At 43.9% G+C, this 24299-nt stretch overlaps 1 protein-coding gene across 9 annotated transcripts in view; it reads right to left on the reverse strand.

Moving 5' to 3' along the window:
* Positions 1–24299, reverse strand: part of PDE1C (phosphodiesterase 1C) — a 648442-nt gene that overhangs the window by 321678 nt on the left and 302465 nt on the right. Inside the window, exons 1-2 of one of the 9 annotated variants that reach the window (XM_025873105.2) lie at positions 10870–11177; positions 10191–10293 (exon numbers count right to left, since the gene is read on the reverse strand). The exons of 7 other annotated variants lie outside the window; for them this stretch is intronic. In XM_025873105.2, coding sequence (XP_025728890.1) covers positions 10191–10291 — 101 coding nt within the window. In that variant the 5' untranslated portion in view covers positions 10292–10293; positions 10870–11177. Of the gene's footprint in view, positions 1–10190; positions 10826–10869; positions 11178–24299 lie in introns of those variants that run through there. One more of the 9 variants, XM_073899041.1, reaches the window with a different exon arrangement.

Here is a 24299-nt window from a genome sequence, read left to right on the forward strand (position 1 = left end):
AAGCGTCTGCCTTCAGCTCAGGTCATGATCCCAGGGTCCTGGGATCAAGCCCCACGTTGGGCTCCCTGCTCGGCAGGAAGCCTGCTTCTCCCTCTCCCACTCCCCCTGCTTGTGTTCCCTCTCTCTCTGTCAAATAAATAAATAAAATCTTAAAAAAAAAAAAAAAAAAAAGAACAGGGAGAGGGCGGTGAACAAGGTACATGTGGTATGGAGGGTGAGAGCCAGAGCAGGACCTATGCACTGCCCCAAGAGACAGAGACCTGGTATATCCATCACAGGGCTCCTCTGAGGCAGCAGTGTCCCCACAAGGCACCAACTGGGCAAACCGAGACAAAGGACAGCTTCCTGCAGAGTCCAGAGAGCCCCCACCCAGCCAACTTTCAACAGGCCCTTCAGTGGTGGCTGGGCTCCACACTTTGGGTCTCACTGCCTGGCTCATGCCCTGTCTTCCCAGATGGTCTGTAATGGGGGGCCTCAATCCATTTGGCTTCTTGGGTCATGGTCTCTTTCTTCCCTTAGAATACTAGGAATGATACTGTCTACCCTCCAGGTTTCTGTCTCTGCTCCAAATCTATGTTATGTTGAGCATAGCACCAAGTAGTCAATATAAGGATTCCAAGCAAAGCTATGTACACTGATGGCTAGCTGGCCTTTCCCATATGTTGGACAAAAAAATGCCAGTGAGAAAATATATATAAATTTACATTCTTCTAAAAAAAAATTACCATATGGGGCACCTGGGTGGCTCAGTCGTTAGGCGTCTGCCCTCGGCTCAGGTCATGGTCCAGGGGTCCTGGGATCGAGCCCCACATCAGGCTCCCTGCCCCGCGGGAAGCCTGCTTCTCCCTCTCCCACTCCCCTTGCTTGTGTTCCCTCTCTCGCTGTGTCTCTGTCAAATAAATAAATAAAATCTAAAAAAATTTTAAAATAAAATAAAATCTTTAAAAAAAAATTTACAGTCTTCTGGCACCTTCCGTCAGACTATTTAGGGTGTCACACTAAACTGTGTTCTCTCTACGTGTGTATGTCTGTGTATACACAAATATACAATTTTTTTTCTTCTTACTTTGTTGGGCTATCCATTATACCTCCAATCCAGAACTTTCCTTTCATCTCCAGACCCATTTATCCAACTGTTCATGCTTTTCCCACATCTCCTCAAGGACATCTTATAGGTCCCTCATATTCAATATGTCAAAAACTGAACTCATTATCTCTAATCTCCATTCATTCTGCTCCTACGCACAACAAAACCTGCAATCTTGCTCCCCCTCAGTGGTCCTGATGTACATAAAGAGCATCCGGGAATGAAGCAAAAAACCTGGGAGTTATCCTAGATTCCACACTCTTCTTCATTTCCCACATCCAAGTCCTGTTGCGTCTACCTCTTGAAAATCTCTCAAATCCATCCCTATAGACCTACAATGGCTTCCCATTGCTAAAACCCCCTGGTCTAAAAGAAGAAGTCTCTTGGCCTTAGCGCCTCTTCTTGGAAATTTCCACACCATGAGAGCCAAGTAGAGGAAGAAGCAAATGCACAGGCTAAAGAATCAAAAAGAAAATGAGGCAGAGGTCCAAGCAAACTGCTAGCTTATGCACCCATAGAAGCCACAGGAGCAGAGATAAGGAAAGCCGGAAGCCAAGGATACTAGTACCAATTGTTGGACTGCATGCCTATTTTCTAGAGTTTGATTCAATGGATCTAGAACATCAATCACCACCTGATCACAATGACCACCTTTGAGAGACCCACCTTGCTCATGCCAAAACAGTTCCTTTTGGTCCTTTGCCCTGGGCCTATGACTTTTGGGACTAATTCTGTTTTCATTTGTGGCTCAATGTAACATGTGTATAGTAAATCATCTCTTCTGCTGCCTTGGCTGAAGAAAAAATAAAAAATAAAATAAAATAAAATAAGGAGCAAGATCTGATCCCTCTCTAGCTGTGTCTTGAGCCTCCTGTATCCATAGAGTCTTGGCTACAGTCACTTGGTCCTCCTGTTTTTTTCAGAGGTTCCGTGTTCGTTTGGCTCTTTACACATGCAGTTTTCCTGGGCTTTGAATACCTTAGAATGCTCTCCTTCACCTCTTTACTTAACTAATACCTGCTTGTTCTTCATAGCTCAGCTTAAATCTCCCTTCTTCAGAGAAGCCTTCCCTGATTCTTAGACCTGGTTTGGGCCCCCCATATGTTTCCACAGCACCCTATAGTTCTTTGTGACACTCATCACTGTAAATAATTACTTGTGGAATTACATGTTTAATATCTGCTTCTACCAGTAGACTGAGTGTTCCCTAAGGAAGGGAGCCTTTATCTTGCTTCCCACTCCCTAGAGCCTGGTGCATGGTAAGTGCCAGGGAAATGTGTGCTTAGTGAATGAGTGAAGGATGACTTTCCTGCATATAGATGTATGTGTATTCATTCAAATATATAAATAAAATTCATTACCTTATAATCATAAATTATGTCTTCTTGATTGAATTATTCTCTTAAGCTTTTCATTATTTCACAACCTAGAAACAACTAGGTTTTTCTTACACTCATGAAGCCTCGTTTATTTTGTTTAATAAGAGCTGTCAGAAGAGTACACGCCAGTAAGTCTGAAGAATACCAAAGCTTTACATGGACTCAGTACACTTTTTCCAGAAATAGAGTATTTCATTTGTTGTAGAATTCATTTTTTATTACCGATGAGAAACTATGATGGCCAATCTCAAAGCCGTTACAGACTCCTTTATGGGCCTCATGTTCAACAATTATTTTTCTTAGTCTTTTATTGAAAAGCCATGAGTTAGGTCAGGTGAGCACTTTCCCCCCATATGAAAAAGCTGGAACCAAGCCGTCTTCTGTGAGCCAAAGAAAATTAAAGATAGAAAATTGAGCTAGAAATGCAGAAATCTCTGTGCTTAGGGCTGCTTCCCAGGCAACAGAGGCTGTAAAGCTTGGTCAAAATAATAAACACTTAACTGATAAATACTGAGTTGTAATTAGCTAATAAGTCAGCACAACTAAATTAGGTTAAGCAAACAATCATGTACTAATATACTGCATTAGTATTCAAGTACAGAAAATTTCATTCTAAGTGTAAGAACTTATTTACCCTTTTTCTATTCACCTCTTCCTTCCCTTTAATATACATTAGGAAAGTATTCAGGTGAGACTTACTTGATCTTTACCAGGAAAAGAAAGACAGAAACAATTCCTCACACACGAATGTCTTCCTTCTCTGAACCTTAGGACACTGTCAATATCAATAAATCTCATTTAGCAATTAATTATTGTGCATACTTTTATTGTTTTTTTTTAATTTTTCACATGTATAAAGAATTATCTGTCTCCTTAACTAGACTCGCAATTTCCTGAGAGCAGGGCTTTACTCCTGATATTTCTATATCTCTTCCAAAGCTCCTAGTATCTGGTATATAATAGGAGTCCAACAAAAAGATGCTGAGCCACTTGACATTGCCAATTAAATGAGACAGTGGAAGGACGTATTAATACACTAAAATATGTAATCTGGAGGAAATAAATCATTTTTTTAGATTATTCTTTTGTCATTGCTTTATTAGTGACAGTCACGGGAAGCCCCTCTTCCCTAAGTCATCTGTTCACAAGGCTTTACCTCAGAACCATGACTCTCCAGACCCCCTGCTCCAGGCCAAAGGTCTCTCCACATTTCCAGACTGCTATCACCAACAGCTATGTGGATCTTCCAGAGGCTACTCCATTTCAACATATCTAAACCCAAGTTTATCATCCTGCTTTATCCAAGCCTGCTCTTCTCTCCATGGCCCCTAACAAGGCAAATGGCAACAAACTAAGACATCCAAGCCAAAACAAACTTGGACAACAACTTCTCCTTCTCTCCCTCTCTCTCTCTCTCTCTCTCTGTCTCTCCCCTCCAAAACTAAGTGGCACTACCCTAAATTCAAGAATCCTCTCCAACCGGTCTCCAGACCTCAAATTCCATCACCAGTCTGCCCTCCACATTTCTTCCAGAAGAGCCCATCCTAAAATTCAAGTCTCAATTTTTCCTTTCCAGCTTAAAGTCTTTTAACAATTCTTTATAAGGCAAGGGATAAAATGTAAACTCCTTAAAATTACATGTATCAAAATAAAAAAGATTCTCTGCAAGATGAGCGGAGAGTAGAACACACTTTCGCGTATGTGTAATGTAAAATGTGTTCAAATACTTGCCTCCTTAAATTATAAGCATGGATAGTTTTGAGTAAAACAAAAAGCAAATTTTTAAAAATTCCATGTATCACTACCTGGCCCATGCCTTCCTTTCCAACATTATCTTTCACTCCTCCTCAACATGCTAATGTCTCCCATACCTCTGTACCTCTGCAAAACTCTGTTACCTCCATTCATTAGCTTTTATTTATCCCTCAATATTGTACTCCATAAGCTGCAAGAGGATATCATACAGCTACCTCTCCAGGAAAGTAACTAAGGTTCTTGGGAATTGATTCATAGGGAAAGGTAACCCTGTGAGGTCCCTGAGAGACCAGGGACCAATTTGAGGAACAACTGCTTTTGAGGTGACCTGAGAGATTTCTGTCCAACAACTCAACGTTAGATGACAGCAAACGACCCAACCACACCCTCCCCTTTTGGGAATTATCAGTGAGAGATAAGCATAGAGAAGGGCGCCAGGACTCAGACTATATCCCTAGTAAGTAGAAGCAGCTCTTCCAATTTTCCATAAAATCAGCTCAGAATTCTGGGCTGGTTTATTCTGGGCTGACTAGAGGATTCCTTGTTTCCTTGAATCTTTGCAAAGACTTCTTTGCATCTTTGCAGAAAGCTGATATGAATGAAAAGAATCCATGCAACTTTCTTCCTTGTGACTCTTAATGGACTCTGCTAGAATAAATCTGCAGTTCACTGCTAGTCTGTGACACCTTCTCCGGCCATCCCAGGTGGAGGAGCTCCCTGTGCGTCCCTCTGTAACTCTAGTCAGCACTTCCCGCTTTTCCTTTCAGTCCCTCCTTCTAGCTTGGCAAGGGCTGAAGGGCAGGTATCTTGTCTACTTTTGCACACCCAGAGCTTATCAAAGTGCCTGGCATATAATAGACACTCAGTAAATGTTAATTGAGTAAACGAATGTTGCCTGAACACTGATGGCACTATTAAAAATTTCAGATGAATACAGAGAAAATACAGCCTAAGAGGGCTTAATTAAATAAGAAATATGAAGGCAAAGATGCAGGCTTCTTTGCCTATGGCCTTCCCCCACATCTTTGGAAGAGTCACTTAAGTTATCTGCGCTTCAGAGGAGTATTAGTGAAGACTCTTGGAGACAACCAAAATCAAAGCAACCTAAGCAGAAACAGGCCGACTGGTCCTGTAGCTGGGCAAGCACAGAATCAGAGAAACAAGTGCGGAAACTGGGGCCTCTGGGAGCAGACCCGGGATTTCCATTCCATGTTCTCCCCTCTGCTTTTCTCTGAGTGTTGGTTCTCCTGTCTCCTATCACAGAAAGGTCTTCTCCACGAAGTAGGAAGTAGAACCAGTGGCAGGCACCAGGAAAACCCAGAAGAAGGGAAAGCAACTCTCCCCAATGGCCAAGAGAGCAATCTCAGTACTCTATGGCTCCTGCTTGGTGTCCCTGCCATACCTGAGACCTACCACTGCTGCCTCTAGGGTGAAATTCTAAGACTGGCCAGCCTTAGTGGTCCTTGAACTCATCCCTAAGGCAGGGGTAGGGGGTGGAGGGAGGCAGGGTCTGTTACCACATTAGGGAGTGGGAAAGCTCACCGAATAGATGAAAACAGTAGTCCCAGTCCGTTACCTTAATAGCCATTTACCTCCCTTTATATCATAACATTGTTTTAGATAATGCAAAAAAAAAATATCTTCATAGTGTTATATAAGCATAAAATTTATTATAATGACCACTTCATAGTTGGGCAAAATAAATACATGATAGGCTTAATTACAACTGTGACAATAAATGGTGAGGAGTAACTGAAAGCTGTTGGCTTGCTCCCAATTTAAAAAACAAACAAACAAAAACCACGCTGGCAATACGAAAACTCTTGGTTAGGACCCAAAGTACAAGTCATGACTCAAACCTATGCAGCCCTGAGGTTCCCCTACATCACCAGAGGAATAAAGTGCTGCCCTTATCATATTTTTCCTGATTGGAAGATTCCCTGACAAAACAGCCATTGGGAGGGGCTCTTACAAATTCCACCCACTCTATAAAGAAAGCGGTATGAGGACAGCACTGGGGGACAACCGAGGTCTACTGAAATGGAAATGGGTAAAACAAAAAAAAAAAGAGAGAGAGAGAAACGTAATCGGACAGCATCCCTTTGACAGAGATCATTAAAAAGCTCAGGTGTGCAGTATTTGTTTCCTCCCGTCTTGGAGAAACGTGAATGTGGGTATGAGAGGGTGGCAGGGCTGCAGAGGGAGGCTGAGGAACACCACAAGCCTCAAATCACAGTCGGCCTCTATGCACTGGTGTTCAGCACCTCGCTCAAGGGAGATGAGAGTCATAATTATAGTAAACACCAAGGCTTGCAGGGTTTTGCAATCTCAACAGGGGTAGACAGTGTTTAAAATTCACATTTCTGATAGTCAGTGTGTTATTAGCATCTTGATGTTGTTACAAGGCTACATTAAGAGTTTTTCCCAATTTTTTCCCAGAGAAATACGTGAATGAGCTCTAGGTTTCAAATACGTATTGATAATTCACTATATACCAGACAGTCCTACAAGTGCTGGGGATACACCAGTGTCCAAACAGACCAAAAAACTATGTCCTCCTGAAGTTTATACTTTAGCTGGAGGAGATAGATAATAAACATAATAAGTGAATAAGGTACATAATAAGTAAATAAAATAAATACCTACGCAAAATACATTTACAAGTAAATAAAATACATAGCATCCAGGTGGTGAGATGTGCAAGAGAAAAGAAACAAAGCATGGGGGCTCCTGGGTGGCTCAGTTGGTTAAGCCTCTGCTTTGGGCTCAGGTCATGATCCCAGGGGATCCCACTGGACTCGCTGCTCAACAGGGAGTCTGCTTCTCCTTCTCCCTCTCCCCCCCACTCATGCTCTCTTTCTCTCTCTCTCTCTCTCTCTCTCAAATAAATAAAATCTTTAAAAAAAAGAAAGGAAACAAAGCATGGAAGGGGGATGGGTGAAGGTTGTAACACACACAGGACCATCCCCTATATTCTCCTACGCTGTAGATTCTTGGCAGATAAGAACAGCAACAACAATCCTCTTCCTGCTGGTAAAGACCCCTCCTGGCCAGTGCACAAAAGAGGAGAGGATATGGGGAGGGAAAAAGAGAACCTAGGTAAACCAAAGAGTGGGATTCAGCCCTGGGTTATGGCTTTCCCACATTTTACCCTGTTCCTACTTCAGTTTAGATTTCTGTGCCCAACCTGGGTAACAATGTTAACAAAACCTGACTCCCATCTCCTTCATGGAATACTGTTGATAGGTCATGTGGCCTATAAGCTGACCCCAATATATATTTATCTTCATTTGACTATTAAAAAGTTCAATATGTGGTTTTTTATGTTTCTATCATCACCTATTGATTGAACACTTACTGTGTACCAGACCCTGCTCTATGCCCTGGAGGTACAGCAATAAGACACACAAGGTGCCCATCCTCAAGGAACTTAAATTCTAATGGGGGAGATGAAAAATTCAACAGTAGACTGAATAGAGAAGATACTGACAAGAAGACTGATGCCATTGAACAGTCCAGGTATGAGACAATCAACTCCTCAACTTAGATGGCTCTCAAACTGAACCAAGTTCTTGACTATCTGTGGTTGCCTACAAAGCTCTTTCTATAAGGGAGTCATGGTAATAGTGGAAATCCAATTGTGGCTATTGGGTCTTTCTAAAATGTTGAAAGGGCTGCTTCCTCTCTCTTACTGACAGTCTGTTGTGTGGACAAACAGAAACATACCCTTCCACCTCCTATGGGTTTCTATTTTGTGAACTGCAAGAGTGTTATTCCAAGTGGTATAAATAAGCATGCCTTTGGTTTCCAGAGTCTTTAGCAACTTATCATAGCACTACTGTTTTGGGTTTCTTTAAGTGGCAGTAAGAACCATTAACAGTAGTAAATATATATATATATATATATATATATATATATATATATACATACACATATACACACACACACACACACACACACACATATATATATGTCATAATAATGACAGTAACATGTCCTTTTCAAAATAGAAAGTGGAGCAACAGATCTCCCCGGATTGCTGTTAGGCAGGGCATTTCAGTAGGAAGGGTAAAGAGAGGAATTCAAAACAACACACTTGGAGAAGAACCAACCCACACCTTTTATGTTCAAAGTCACCAGATGCTGAGTAGATGCAAGAGACGAGAGAACGAAAATGTGGTTATATCACACCCCAACATCTTGGGGAGAGAAGCCTAAAAGATAGGAAGCAGAAAGCTACAAGACAGTGTGTTATAAGCACTAAATGCTTTTTCACACACATGCTCAGCCTGGCTGATTTACCCAAACACTCCTCTCTAGCCCGAGTAGCTCCATGGAGGTGGTTGTAATTGTAAAGCAGCCAGAGAGAAGCAGCTCCTGAGTGTGTGCAGAGGAGTCCCTCCAGCCAAGACAGCAAGGGGACCTGCCTGACAGCACTTTGCCATTGCATACCTCGGACCCAGACTTTGCAGACACAAGTTTCTGTGTGCACCCCAATATGATCACAGGTAGTGTTCATACATATGACAGACGCTTACTATAAACACTGCTCTGAAAGAGGGGCTACCTTGCATGCTTCTCAACGGTCAGGACCGCCTGCCAACCAAAAAGACAAGATCTCCAAGTAAGTTTACTGCCTCTGTCTGCAGCAGCCCGACAACTCAAAAATCATATTATTTGGCAGGGTTTCCCACGTGGATCAGTGACAATGAAGCTCACTTGGATGATTGATGGAAGGGCTTTTTATAAATTGCACTTTCAATGGGGATCCCTTAAAGAAACATATACTACCTATGACTTCCCTTTAGAAACTTGGAATATCCCAGTCAGGATGTGCTGTCCTCTAAGATGAAGCTAACTTATTTCAGTGCCTTTTTTATTTTGTTTTGGGTCATGTGTCTATGTGTGCGTGCGCGCGCATGTGCTTTCAAACACAATAACTACAGCAAAACAAACTGCCAAGGAGCTGTCACATTCCCATCACTGTCCGTAAGGAACAGAATGTCTGCAGGATATACTTGGAGAAAAACTGTTGTTTTTTCTTTTTTAACTGCATTAGATATTTGATGCCAATGTCTACTGAAATGAGTATCTAGTAGTAATGAAAGGTGTCTTAGGGATCTGCCTGGTCAACAGAGGAGCAAGCTGTAAATGTACAGCTAACACTAGAGCTTCCTGACTGGGGTGACCAGCTGTTCATTGTTTATGAAACATTTTCACAGAAAATATTGTGTATTTCCAGGTCACCTCTCCACAGCACCCCAAACCAGACAGAACCCAATGAAGTGAATGAAATTCAGAGATCTCTGTCCATCAGTCCCTCTAGAATTCTGGCCACTGTCCTGAAAGCAAACATGCTATTTCACTATTCCAATATTGCTAGGAAACTCCAATATTGGTTCTGACCCCCACTTTCTCCAAAAAAAGCCCTTCCTTCTAGTAATTATTTCCCGATAGAAAGAATCCTAAGAAAATATCAGAAGTTGAACTAGGCGAGGCGAGGGAGAGGAAAATTTAGCAGCCAGAATGAATGCTGAATTTGAACTGTTGGTAAGTTCTTGGACCACCTGCCAAGATGTTTGCAAGTATTTTGCAGAGAATATCTTCCTTTGATTAATAGTCTGTAGCCTGAGTCCCCAGACTTTTCTCCTTGGGCAAAAAGGACCAGAAACATCTCCATGGATATTGAGCTACTACAACTGAAATCTAAAGGCATCTCCTCTTCCCCCAAAGAAAGTATGCTTTGGAAATAGCAAAGCATTCTAAAACACTCAAAGAAACAAGTCTCGGTTGAAAAAAAAAAAAAAGGTAGCAGTGACTGTAATTAACAGAGAAGCAGTTGTGGAACGTCTAGGGCTGTATTTAAAGGGGCCTGCAGGAAGGGGGTGAGCAGTCATGGCTGTAACGGGATACTTAAGATACCGATTGCAGAGAGAAACGGGGCAGGAGAAGTAAACAGATTTACTTACAGCCCTCGGAGCCGAAGCCAGATTTTCTCGATCTGTTCGGGTTGCAGGTATTTCAGAGAGTTGCTCTCAAATTCTTCAATCTCCTTGGTTGGCGACTCCATAGCTGCAGGTTATCACTGGGAGTGAGGCTGTGAGAGTTTGGGCTGTCCCTCCCTGCCTCCTCGCCGGTCCGGCCCTCGAGCCCCAGCCGGGCGCAGCGCGCCTTTGCCTGTCACTTTCTGCGTGCGCTCCTCCTTTCTGCGCCCACAAACCCGGACTTACTGCGGGCTCGCAGCGCGGGCGATCCCCGGCCCAGGTGCCTCCCGGAGGCAGCTGCGGGAACCAGCCATGGTCCCGAGCTAATACCGAGGAATAGGGATTGTGCTTCTACTCCAGGAGAAAGCACCTCGGACCTATTCGGATTTTTTTTTTTTTTTTAAACAAAGCCACAGAAGCAATCGGTGTAGCAGCTGAAGGATTTGGGGGAGAAAGGGAGACCGAGCGAGGAGAAACAGGGGAGGGGAAGCACCAAGGGGGAGCTGGTGCGGGCGGGGTGGTCCGACCCGGAGGCCAAGCACCCCACTCCCCGCGCTCCCCCCCCCCCAGCCTCGGGCGCCCCGCGGCTTCCCTCCTCCTGTCCCACCCCTTCTCTCCCTTGCCTCGCCGCGTTCGCGCCCTGTCTCTGTTTTCTTTCACTTACCAGTAGCTCTGCTGACAAGCAAGAAAACTGACAACTGAGAAAAGTCGTCTGTCAGCGCGCGGGGGCTGGCATCTGGTCTGACACCCGCGAGCGCGAAGGGAGGGGCGCACCGGGCAGCGCCGTCCGCGGGGCACACGCTCGCCGGGCTCGGGCCTCGGACCCGGAGCCCCGCGCCACGCACCGCCCCGGCGCGCACAAAACACGGCCGGAGGCGCCCCGCGCTCAGTCCCAGGGAACCGAGGGCTGCGGCCCCCAGGAGGCTGTGGGCTGAACGGCGAGGCGAGCTTCCGCGGAGTTCGTGCTGGCAGCTCTCAGGTGGGGCTCACCTACACGCCCGCCAGAGAGCCGGTTCCATTTTGAAACAGTAAAGCAATTGGTAGGGATTAAAGTAATCACACATCACACTTAGAAAGTCCTGGTATGTTCTTGCTAATGAGAGTTCATTTCTCCCTCCCTCCCCACCTACCCCGCCATGGTCGGGGGATGGGGGAATTGGTGCCGGGTAAGGAAAATATAAACCAACGGTGAGGAGGTAGGAGTTTCCACCCATTAATGCCACATATTCCTCAAGGGGTCCCTGCAGGGCTTGATGGTTGGGCAGGCGTTGAGACTGGCAAAGAGTTTCAGCTCCACGAAGTGGCAACTCCCTGTGTCCCCCTGGGTCATTCACAATGTCAATAAAGCACTGTGCTCTGGAAGAATGGGACAAGGTATGGAGCTGGGAAGGGAGGAGGAAGGGGGGGATTAAGAGAGAGACTAAAGACAGAAAAAGAGAAGATCCTGGCTCAAGTTGATTGCAGCCCCGACATCACAGAACTGGTGGTCAAACTCCCATCTAGATGATGCCACTACCACCTCCCAGGGCCATTTCAAAGCTGGGACTCAGGGTTCCTGAGATTCTGGGTGCAGCTTGCCCCACAACATATTTCCCTCCCTGGCAGATTCTTTCAGTCACACTCCCAGCATCCTCTGGCTAGCCATCAGTTATATGCCTGCTTCTCAAAAGTAAGATAGAGGTAAAGAGCTAGTTTTTCTTCATTGTTCCTGTAAAATTACATTCATATGACCTTATAAAGGAATACAATGATATAGTGTCTAGATCCTAAATGCTCACCCATTTGGTAGCTGGCATTTACTTTCCAGAAATTAGAGGTGAGAGTGATGGGGATGGCATGACTAGCCCCATTCATTCCAGTGGAAGAAGGTACCTTCTTCAAGGTGAGATGACCGACCTATCTGATTGAAAAGGACTTACACACTCACCTACCACACAATCTGAAGGCATCGCATTAGAGTCAGTCCTTGATTTTCTGGAAGCACACACATTATCACTGAGTTAACACATTACTACCAAAGATAGCATTAAGCAGCCAACATGTTAACATGAAATTCATTTATCTGAAAAGAACCAATTACCTACCCAATGTCACCCAGCAGGGAGCAGTAACCTGCTAATACTGGATGTTAAAAAAAAAAAAAAAAAAAAGACATTATTTTAATAACTTGTTTTGGGGATGCAAGATGGGAGGCAACCTGGTCCCCAAATTAGATTACCATCTTTGTGCACCTTGGGCAGCCTGCTGTCAGAATATGGAAGTGTAGTAATGAGAGTAACAGCAAACAGGTATCCAAAACTATCTATATTCCAAACACTGCTCTAAGGTTCTATGCTCACATAATACTAGCAACAACTCTAAGAGGCAAATACTATTCTTATCGTCCCTATTTTACAGTAAGAGCTAAAGCACAGGAGGTTATCCAGACCTACTACAAAATGAACTGACCTGGAAAAGACCAGCATTTGAGTTATGGCTCATTACCCTACCCAGTACAAATCTGTCCCCCTCACAGGGTCCCATTTTCCACATGGTTAAAGTAAAGAATTCAGGTATAAAGATTTTTTTACATCTTAGTTCCATCTTTATGATTCTGCGAGGTCATCTGGAGAGAACGGGGGAAAGGAATTGCTGAAAAGGGAGATAGATGCATGTTGCTGAAAACATATTTCAATTATGGTACGGTTTCTCCAAGGACTGGCCTGGGATGAAAGGATGCAAGGGAATAATAAAGCGTATTTGTCTTCCTGCCTTCCACCATACCTATCACCTTTTTGTCATATGAGTAGGATTTGGATTAAGTCAGAGAAAAGCAAATTTTGGAAGAAAAAGAAAAGGAACAGCCTTTCACTGCAATTAAGCCAATCAGAGAGGGAAGACAAAAAATACTATTTAACAAAGTTTCTAAAAAGTAATTTTGTTTCATTTTTTAAAACTGAACATGCATCAGAAAGTTAGTAAGGATGTATCACTTTTCTTTATTTTAGAGACATATAGTTTTTGGGGCTGGAGGAACCTTAAAGATAATCTGGTTTAGAAGTTTACAAATTTTTTAAGCGACAGAATATTTTATTTAGAATAACATTTTATAAGGGACTCCAATGCATACCTCATGTTGAAAAATTAAAGAAAGAGCTGCTCTGGTTGAATGGGGAAGTGGGGGAGTGCTTCGTTCTCAGAGACAGAGTTCACCTCTGCCTTCTCTATATCCCATCTGTGTGTGACGAATACTCCCACTTCTCAGATGAGAAAACTGAGCCCAAAGTACCTAAGACTATCTTAGGATTTCCTGCTCCTAATCCACGGTTCTTTCTAAACCGCATTAGGAAAAATCTGTCTTCTCTCTGCCAATAAAGTATTACTACTATTAGATGCACCATGTTATTATGTCACTCAGATTTTATTCTTTTTATCTATCACAAACAGGATATGCTTGACAATTGCAGCAACATTATAAGCCACAATTTCCATGGGCAGTCCACTCAGAGACAAGCAATAAACAGATGCAAACCCACTGAGAAACAAAAGATCTAAGAAAATGCAAAGCCACTCACAGCTTCGCTTGGGAGGTTAATTTCCATTGTGACTTCCTTACCCAGCTTTTTCAATAAGACTTTTTAGGAAATCTTATATGGTGAAACATCACTAAATATATATATAGACATGCATACATACATAAATATGTAATGCATATACACATACATATACATATACATATATACATAAATATAACTGCCAATTTAAAACAGGTCCCCAAATAAACACAGAGTAACTTAGTCTAAGTACTAGCAAGCCTCTGCATAATCAGCATTAAGTATCATAAGATCAGAGAGAAAGTGAACTCCCTGTCTGTGGCAGAGTTCAAGGAGAAGCTGGATGACTATCAGACAAGAGAGTAGGCATCAGACTTTGTAGACATAAGAATGACCCCTCAGGTCCCTTTCATCTCTAAGATTTCACGACCCAATAACAATCGTAATAACTACAATCAGTAGCCTTACCAGTTACTGAACACTACCATATGCCAAGCACCACGTTAAGTACCTCACAGGTTGTTTCATTTCATCCTCAACAAAACACTTCAGAAGAGTTCATCATGCCCATTTACAAGTAAAGACAGAAGAGGCTCCCAAAGGTCAGATCACTTTTGCAAAGACAGACACTTAATAAATGGCAGAGCCAGGTTTTAAACCCAGATCAGAGTGCAAAGCTCCTGTTCCTTTCCCTGTTATACCACCTCCCTGCAGACACATAAAAAGATAAGTAAAAGGGTATATAACAGAGAGGGTGGGGCTGTAGAAACACAGATGAAGGGTCACTGATACTGGGGGGAGGGGGATTAGGAAAGCAGAGGTGACATTCAAACCGGATCTTGAAAACGGATGAGTTGAAGTTGCTTACATGGAGGATGAATGAAGGCAGGTAAATTCCAGAAAGAGCACACTGCATGAAAAGAAACACAGAAGCACGAGAAGGCGTGGAGGGTACAGCTGCGCAGCAACAGTTTTAGATGGCTTGACTGTAAGTGCATGACTAAGACGATCTGGAGAAAACACTGAAAGGGAGCCAGACTTTGTGGTCATGGAAGAAACTCAGGCTCTCTCCAGATGATGGAGAACAGGGGGTGATGCTAGGTGGAGGAAAGCATGGTCACATGTCGAGGGTACCTACTGCCCTGAATACATAGCAGACGCTGAAGTCAGCTCTCCAGGAACCTGCCATGGGCTTATGCAACAACCATGGGGCAAAGGATAACCAGGGCTCCATAAGAGGAATCCAACTATCAAATACAAACAAGCTCCTCAACCTACAAAGAAGGAAGAGTTGCACAAAGGAAAGAGACAAAATCAGAAAAAGCACACCATTTTCTCCCATGAACACCCATCTTCCAGCTTTGAGATTAAGACTGTTTGCTTTGACCTTCACGAAGCAAACCAGCGCCCTTGTTACATTTTTCATGATTTGGCAGTGGCATCATCCAGAGAGTCTGTTGAGGGGGAAATTCTGGAGAAGCATTTAGGATATGGCAAGTAGCACTGCCAGGCGCCACAGCTCCTCCTTCCCATTCACACCAGATATGAGCCAGCCCCATAACACACTGTCAACAGAGGCTCTTCTCTCCCATCGGCTTCCCTTTCCGGCAAGGGGCCTCTCTGGTGACAGTCACACTGTCTTCTCTCCCTTTGACACTTTCTCATTTTGGTTTTATAATTTGGGGCAGACTCTGTCTCAGGAACCACCTCTACTGGAAAAAGAAAGTACAGGAAGAGGAGTGAACCGGTAAGCCCAGAGGACTCCTGTTCTCTGGCCCATCTGAAATGGAGTTCTGAGCAGCCACCATCTCAGCTATCCAGAGTTTGGCCGAGAGGGCTAGGGAGAGCAGACAGGAGAAGAAATAGGATAGAGCCCCAGCTCAGGTGTGGTCTCACGGAACCCGCTTGTGATCCAGTTTCCACCCCTCCCTCTGGTGGGATCCTTCAGTTGCTGTGACAAACTCATGTAATGCTTCCAGTGGAGGTGGCACAGCAAGAAGAGGACTAAGCATAGCACTGAATCACATGGGACCCAGGATAAGACACTTCCCTTCTCTGGCCATGGGCTCAGTTGGGCTCAGTGACTTCCAGATCTTTTCAGTTCTCACATACCTTTGAGACCCACAGCCTGGCCTAGGATAACCAAGCTTTTCATGGGCCCCCCAAAAAGCTACAGGGAAATCTGGAGTCTGACCACTGGCTAGATTTGACTCTAATAAACATAACTTCAGTTGGTCAGTCAGAGCAATCCACCCTGTATCTCTGAACAAAGTGACCAAAGGGTGACATGTAACTAAAGCAGATCTAATAGTGGTTCCTTATGAGAGACTTGATATGGCCACTGGGAAAGAGAGAGGGTCTATTTGTCTTTCCTTTAAGACAACATTATAAAGCTCGAGGTTATCTTGGCCTGGGGTTATCCTTTTACCATGTAGAGTGAGTATACCAGAAAAATGACACCAACACAGAGAAAAGCAGAGAGAATAGCTAAAGACAGAAAGAAACAAATGTTAAAGGATCTTTGGAGCCCCTTGATCCTGCAACGCCTGAAGCCAGAGCTATCCATGGACTTTTTAAGTTATATGAACCAAATAAATGTCCCCTCCCCTCATGTTCTTTTCACTTAAACAACTTGAATCAGATTTCTGTCACTGACAACCATAAAAATCCTGACTAATAGAACTTCCATAGAGGATTTTGTTAAGTAGTCTAAAAAAAAAAATGTATGGCCCGTGCCTTAAACATTGAAAGCTCTCATAACATAGCAGAGTGCTTCCCCCATCCCATCCATCCAATAGAACATGAAGGCAAGGAAAATGGAAATGGTACAGGACCTTGGAGTGGGCAGGGCACCTGAGGTAAATGTAAGGAGACTTTTTATCTTGATAAATAGATACCCCAATAATTTTGTTTCAATAACAGTTTGGTAATGGCCTACCAAAGCATTGCCATTATTATACAAGTGAGTTCCTCAAAGCGATCCCGAAGTGAGCTAAATACATTATTTTTATCCCCAGTTTAGAAATGAAGTGGATGAGGTCCAGGAGGTCTGTTGGCTTCCCTCTGCTGGTCTACCCTCCAGCTGGTGGCCAGGTAGCATGACAGTACATGGCTTCCTGACTCCTGGCCCTCGTGGCCGCTCTGCCTCTCAGAACATGGGGCCAGCCCAGCAGAATTAATGTGGCTGTACTAATGAAATTGAAAATTTCGTTCATGGAAAACTGCTGATGCTGCAGTCAGCCAAATTCTGACCCAAATGCACATAAATCAGTGGGTTGTTCTTCCTATGGCTGTAAAGCAAATTTGAATATGGAAAGCCCCAGTGCTGAAAGGGACCTTAGCAATCCTTTTAACCACGATGCTTTTATTGAGAGGAACAAGCAGCCCAACCAGGTTTGATAAGGCCCAGTGCAGAAGGCCCAGTGGCAGAGCTGAGACCAGAAGGTATGTCCCAGGGCTCCATTATCCCTGAGCCTCCTTCCCAAATCTCGAGAATGGCTCCTACTCCCATCCGAGGATGTGGTTTAATGGATTGTTCACAGGCAAGAAGAAGGAATGCCCACTAAAAGCAGAGGCCATTGACAAAGGCTTCCCAAAGAAAAAAACCAGAGAAGAGAAACTCCAGGAAAGTGAAAATGCATGTGGTGACACAGGTGATGGCAAGAAATCAGTGTGCCTGGTGTAGGGGACCCGGGAAGGGACAGCAGGCAAAGGCTGGACATGCCGATTGAGGGGGCCAGGGCTACCATACGAAAGCTCAGTCCTATTATGCTCTTGTCGGTAGGGAATCATTAAAATCTGTTGCGCAGGTGCATAGTAGATGCAAAGCAGAATTGTGATTTAACAAGTATAATTTATAAAGAATGATAAAAACTTTTTTTTTCCCTAACATTGCTTTTGAATTGCCACGAGAGAAAAAGATTTGCAGATTCTTGTCTCTGTAGCAAGGCAGGGGATGGGTGGGGGGGGTGACAGACATAATTTCACAAACAAATGCTAGGACTTTTAAAATCCATTCATTCATGCAACAAACTTTGCTGAGCGCTTACGATGGGCTAGGCACTCTGTGATAGTAGGTATGCAGTGGTCAGTAAAAAGCCCAGTGCCTGCCCCATGGAATGTCAGTCTAATTAGGGAAACAGATAATAAATACATCATCATAAATCATGACAAGTACTAAAAAGACAATAAACAGAGTCCCGTACAGAAAACAATAGGGGTGGGGCCTATTTATAAATAAGTTGGCATGAGCCAACTACTGCTATATAACAAACCACCCTCTAAAATGTAGTGGTTCAGAACAACAGCAACCACTTTTTGCCTCTCATGATTTTGGGGGGTTGACCAGGCAGTTCTTCCACTAGTCTTGTTTGGGGTCTCTCATGCACTTGCAGTCAGATGGCACCTGGGGCCATACTGTTCAATATGGTTTCATGCACACGTGGGGCCTTGGCTTGGAAGAGCAAGCATTCCAAGAGGGAGGAAGCTGCCATTCCTCTCAAAGGCTGGGCCAGAACTGACACAGCATCACTTCCACTGCATTTGGTTGGTTAAAGCAATCACGGTGCTAGCTCTGATTCAAGGCGAGGAGAGATAAACATTACCTCCCAAGGCTCGGGGGGAGGGGAGGGAAGAAAGTAACGTAGATTTTAGAGCCATCTTTAATCCACCTAGGTGGTCAAGAATGGCCTCCTAAGCAGGCGACATCGGAGCCAAGACCTGAAGGAGATAAAGAATTCATGCAGCTAACAGAATGGAGGAAAACATTTCTGACAAGAGGGAACAGCATATGCAAAGATTCTGAAGCAGGAAGGAGCTTGAAGGCAGTTGGGTTGTGGCTGGAGTGATGTGGCAAAGGGCAGAGTGGCCCGGGGTGAATGGGAGGAGGAGCCAGGTAGGGCCTTAGTAGAGCCTTGAGGGCAGATTTAAGGGCAGCTTTCACCTGAAGTCCAAGGAGAAATCACTTAGGGATTCCAAGATGTGTTTGTAAAGGGTCACTATGGTTGCTCTGTGAAGAATGGTTGGAAAGGAGTAAGAACGCCCCCCTGGCTTAATCAGAGATGCTAAATGATCTCAAAAAGTGACCTGGGGCACTGGGTGGGGCTGTCAGTTAAGAGGCCTGCTCTAGATTTTGGCTCAGTTCATGATCTCAGGGTCCTAGGATCTAGCCCTACTTCAGGCTCTGAGCTCAGCAAGGAGTCTGCTTGAGGATTCTCCCTCTCCCTCTGCCCTTCCCTCCACACACACTCTCTCTCTCTCTCCTTCTCTCTCTCTCAAATAAATAAACTTTATTTTTAAAAAAAAAGTGACCTGAACTGAGGAGAGATTCTTAGACCCATGAGTTCCAGCATCCAAAACCCACAGTGACACTACTGAACTAATCCAATCAGTGATGATGAACTAATTTCCCTGTTGGTAGTGTTACTACAGGATTCACTAGACTAGTGTCCCAGATGGCAGAGATCACAAGGGTCCTGTCCACCACTGTCCCTGAGGGCATAACAGACCAACAGGCCCAAGACCAACTGGGCTTCTCAGAGAAGGACTATGAAATTTATTTCATTTATGGTCCAAAATGATTCCTGCCATAGGAACTATATTCAAAGAGCAAACCTGAGACATGGGAATAAATAAATCTTCAACTAGACGAGAAGCTAATTTGGGGTTGTTTGGGGAAAGGCAGTAAGGCGCTGGCCAGGTTACATTTTGGTGCATAAAGGGTTAATTTTCAGTTATCTGGCAGCTATACCTTGAGAAAAGTGAAACATTACTTTTTGTGTGATTAAGGACAACAAGGGAAATTAGGGAAAATACTCCTGACAACATTTTCAAAATTGCCCTCCAGGACACCTAAATGGCCCATTCTATTCCCTCTGATTCTCAGAAGTGAAAGGATTTTTAAGACCCAGAAGAATAAAAGAATAATATCTCCGTGAATGCTTTCCACCCATACACTTTTGACAGATTCATGCTAATAAAAAGACCCTGAAGGCACCCTGATCTGGCCCATAATCCTTCATACATACAGACTGACAGACTCATCAGAAGTTGGCATATGCTTATATTTCTACTTCTGAGATATAAGCAGACTCCTATAAGCAGGGAGTGGGACCTGATTTACAGAGAGGAATGAAAACTTACGGGCACAATTGAAAAGCAATTAGCATGCAAAGCAAATCTTAGCCAGAGGCTCTAAAAGCCCTGTGGGCCACAGGTACCACCATAGAACGGGATGGACTCCCACAGATATAGTTCTGTGACTTCACCACTGCCTGAGCTAAATGTAAGTGAAGAAATGAAAATAATTCCCCTCAATGGGATTTCGCAAGCACTTGAAAATTTTAACCAAAGCATCGAAAAGAAAGAGTGCTGAGTCCTTGAATATAGCTCCAAACGCGTCAGTTAAGATCCCGTCAGCAGCCATTCTGCTTTCACTATGGGCAAACCAAACACAGCCTTCTGCATCAGTCTCTAGGTAACAAAGATTCCATTTCCTACTTCCCGTGCCCACTCAGGCACAAAGAGCATTTGTGAAAATCAGTCCCCACACCTCAACCATCCACACAACGTAGCAGGAGTACCCTCTCCAACCTGGGCAGAAATCAGTCTCATTTGCCGTGGAGGTTCCAATTTTAATGATCACAGTAATAATTTCCCATATACTGTTATTCTATTCATGACCCAATCTATCAGAAACCATTCCAAGCAATTCTTGAAGATATTACTACTGTCTGGGACTTGCGGCCACATTTCCTATTCATTTACTGCAGGATTTATCCATCTCTCTGTTCTAGAACCAGCTGGTCGGAGAGGAAATTTTAACGCATGCATGACCTTTTCAAAATCCCTCCACCTCCCATAGCAAAATCAAACTTGGTTAAGGGTTTATTGACAGAGGGCTGGTCATTTACTACTGGTCACCTCGGGAGCTTTATTTGATAACTATGGCTCTTAGAAACAACATTCTCATCAAAATGAAAATGTGCATATGTCAGAATATTGGCAGGGAGACTTATAGCATTCAATTTGATTATAAATTTGATTAAAATTTCAGCGATCACCTACCTCCCACAGTGACTATCTAGCCCCGGAAGCCACAACTAATAAATGCATCATCATAAACCACTTAAAACATAAAGGAAAGGAGGTGGGGGGAGAAGAAAGGGAAAAAAACCACTCCTAAAAAAGGCCGCGGAAATTTAAAGGCAAAAAAAAATGAAAAACCACTTCCGAAAATGTAGTAATTGGACTTTTCTCTCTCTTTCTCTCTCTTTTTTTAAACCAATTAAGCAGGTGCTTAAATTTGAGTGCTTATCAGAGTTTGCTCTCCGAAAGTACGTGTGAACGCATTATTCTGGGCATCTTGGCAGCAGCCTGGCGCCGCGTCATTTGGTGCCCCTGGCTGAGCCCATCTCTCCTGGCATTTGCAAACATTCGGGACACGCTTTTCTCGTTGGCCAGGTCCGCCAAGGTGGCCAGAAGCCCGCAGCGGCGAGGAGGCTCCATTTGTGCCAGCTGCTGCTAACCATCTCGCCAAATCGATATCCCCTCAGAAGGCGCTTTCACCGCAGCAACTGATAGCGCCCCAGAGACTCGGTGACGTAGCCCGGTGTTTGCTCAGCGAAGGAAAATCCCTCTTTGCATCGCCGGCTCTGTCCTCACTCCCAGAGGAGCGCGCTTGCCTGTCCTTAATCACCCATGAAACGGTGCAGGGGGGGAGTGGTGCGGAGGAGGGGCAGCGCGGAAATAACCCAGGGGGACGACCAGCTGTGACTCATGCTTTTCACCTTTGAAGGGAAGTAACATTTTGGAGAAGGATTCCACTCTGGCCTGCCTCCAAGGGACACAAGAGAGAGAGAATACCCTTCCTGTTCTCCGCGGACAAGGACCGGGCAATGCAGCTGAAAGAAAAGGGCCAACATCAATAATGCATCGGGACCATGGCTGACATAGTTTTCAGCTATCTGGCTAATTGAGCAGTTGTCAAAATATAGCTCTAAAAGGCCATGTGCGTACAGAGCCTTCACTGTTACTGAAAGGGCAGGCTTAACCCTGTGTAGTGTCCAAAGGACATATCCAAGTCTCTCCTCTCCCCAAAAATAAATATTTGCTACCAATGTGAGTTAGTAATAGTAATGGTAGTAGTATAGTAATAATAATAGCTACTGTTTATTGGATGTAGTATGTATCACCCTCTTTGCAAGCATGACAACCCATGAAACCTTCACAGGGAAACTTAACTTGCCCGCAGTCAGCTAGTAAGTGGCAGAACTGGATTTAAACTGAAGCCTGTCATTAGCCTACCTACTACGGTGTCTTTCAAAAGTAGATATTTTCGTGTAAGTTGGAAGGCTAACTCTACATATGTGATTAACAAATAGCCCTCTGACAATGGTACAATGACTTTGCAATTGCAGACCATTTCAAGCCATCTTTAAGTAGCCTTATAGATGAGAATGAGGAAAGTAGGAGAGTAGAGACCTGACCACTGACCCAAGACCGTACCTGCAGACAGTGGCAATATGCTGAAATAAGAAGGACCCTGCAGTGTCCTTCCAGAAACTTAACAGCTAGTCTCTTAGCAATTTTCAAGTATACAATACAGGAGTATTAGCTATAGGCACCAAGCTACACATTAGATCTCCAGTATGTATTCACCCCATATAACTGAAACTTTGTACCCTCTGCCCAACACCTCCCCGTTCCCCTGACCCCCTCAAAATCCCTGGCAGCCACTGTTTGACTCTCTGCTTTTATGAGTTCAACTGCTAAGAGAGTAAATCTTAAGTGTTCTCACCACCAAAAAAACGTAACTATGTAAAGTGATGGGTATGTTAATTAGCTTGATTGTAGTAATCATTTCATAATGTATACATATATCAAAACATCACATTGTGCATTTTAAATATATACAATTTTTATTGGTCAATGATACCTCAGTAAAGCTGGGGGGGGGAAGAACCTATAATTGTCATTACGGGAACTGCGTCGGTCATTCATTTGAAGGTCTAAATAGAGCCTCACCTTCAGAAAGCCACAGCACAGCCATGCCCTGTACCACACCGGTTCCCCAGGGAGGCATGCTCTCTTCCCAAGGGTTTCCAACGACCAAAGGGAACACACAGTGAGGGACTCCAGAAAGAAACCCCGCATATCACACACCCAGGAAACCCTCTCTCACCCACTCCGTGGTCTTGCTTTTGCCTCTGCAGCATTTTCCTCCAGAGGAGAGACCACAGTAAAAAATGGTACCGGCTTCCTTCATTAAGGCAGGACAAAATTCTTCCGTGGCACTGTTTTCTTGTCTTTTAAACTTCCCTCATTCCTCTCATCTAATTTTTCTGTTGCAAGAAATGAAAAGAAAGTGTGTTTCTGGAATGATACGTGCAAATGAAGAGACAAGGATGGGAGCTGAGGTGAAATGCGACAGAGCCGACAACAATGCACAGAGCTAAGTGAGCCAGCAGGCTCCGTGTTGATAACACAAATAATAATGATAGTAATAATAATGATAATAATAACAGCAATGCTTTTGCATTTATCTCCCTTTGGGACAGCCCTTTTCTCAGGCTTCCCAAATCAGAACACGGAATTATGCAGAGGGCCCGAGGGGCTCTGCCCTCTGTGATCTCTACTCAACCCAGATTAATGAAGCTTTCATAACACCTGTGCTTACACTTCTCACACTGTCATCCCAGCCATATCAGGGCTGATTTCATCCACGTCGGAGCAAGCTTTTAAATTCCAGCGGCACCAGGGATTCAAAAGGCAATGACCTTGACATATACAGGCTTTCCTCTCACCACCCAGAAAACTCGGGGCTCAGCACCCATACCACACAAAAGCCACCTTCCACCCTGGAATTAATCATCATTTCAGAGTTTCCACTACAAATCTTTGTTTAGAGAAGCCCAGAATAGTGGACCAATCATGGGGTTTTAGAGTGGTTTTAAACTTTTATGGATCAAGGGCTCTTTTGGAGAATCTGATAAAAGCTACAGAGTTTCTATTTAAATAAAATGTGTACACTATGATCTGCATATATAAGGAGACTCTTGGACTCTCCTGGAGCTCTTCCAGGCTCTTTTCCCAAAAATCCTACTGTGGTTCAATGACGTGTGTGTGTGAGTGTGTGCATTCTAATCTAGTTTGCTCTTCTTAGCACTAAAGGAAAATGGTATGAACTAAAAGGAGAAGATAACTAATAAAAGGTATAATTCAAGTTTTTCAAAAAGGGAATTGTATTTAATGAACACCAAATACATGCCAAATTTTCTACCAGGTATATGATACGCACATGTGCATTTAATCCTCTTTACAATCACCTATTCAGCTCTTCTTCCCCAATGCCTTTCACAGTGCTGGTCCTCCCTGATTACTTGCTGAGTGAATTCATTATTACTATTTTGCAGATGAGGAAACTGAGCCTCTGAGAGATACTTCTACAAATCAGACAGGGAATAAATGGTGGTAGAGGTGGGATTTGAACTCAGATCTGCCCATCCCCTTTCCCCTGTACCTTGATGAACATTTGATATATGACACTAAAGCAAAGAAATAC

The sequence above is a fragment of the Callorhinus ursinus genome, unplaced genomic scaffold, assembly GCF_003265705.2.
Source record: "Callorhinus ursinus isolate GAN/ISIS: 27379988/994484 unplaced genomic scaffold, GSC_fseal_2.0 scaffold12, whole genome shotgun sequence".
Lineage (NCBI taxonomy): Eukaryota > Metazoa > Chordata > Mammalia > Carnivora > Otariidae > Callorhinus > Callorhinus ursinus.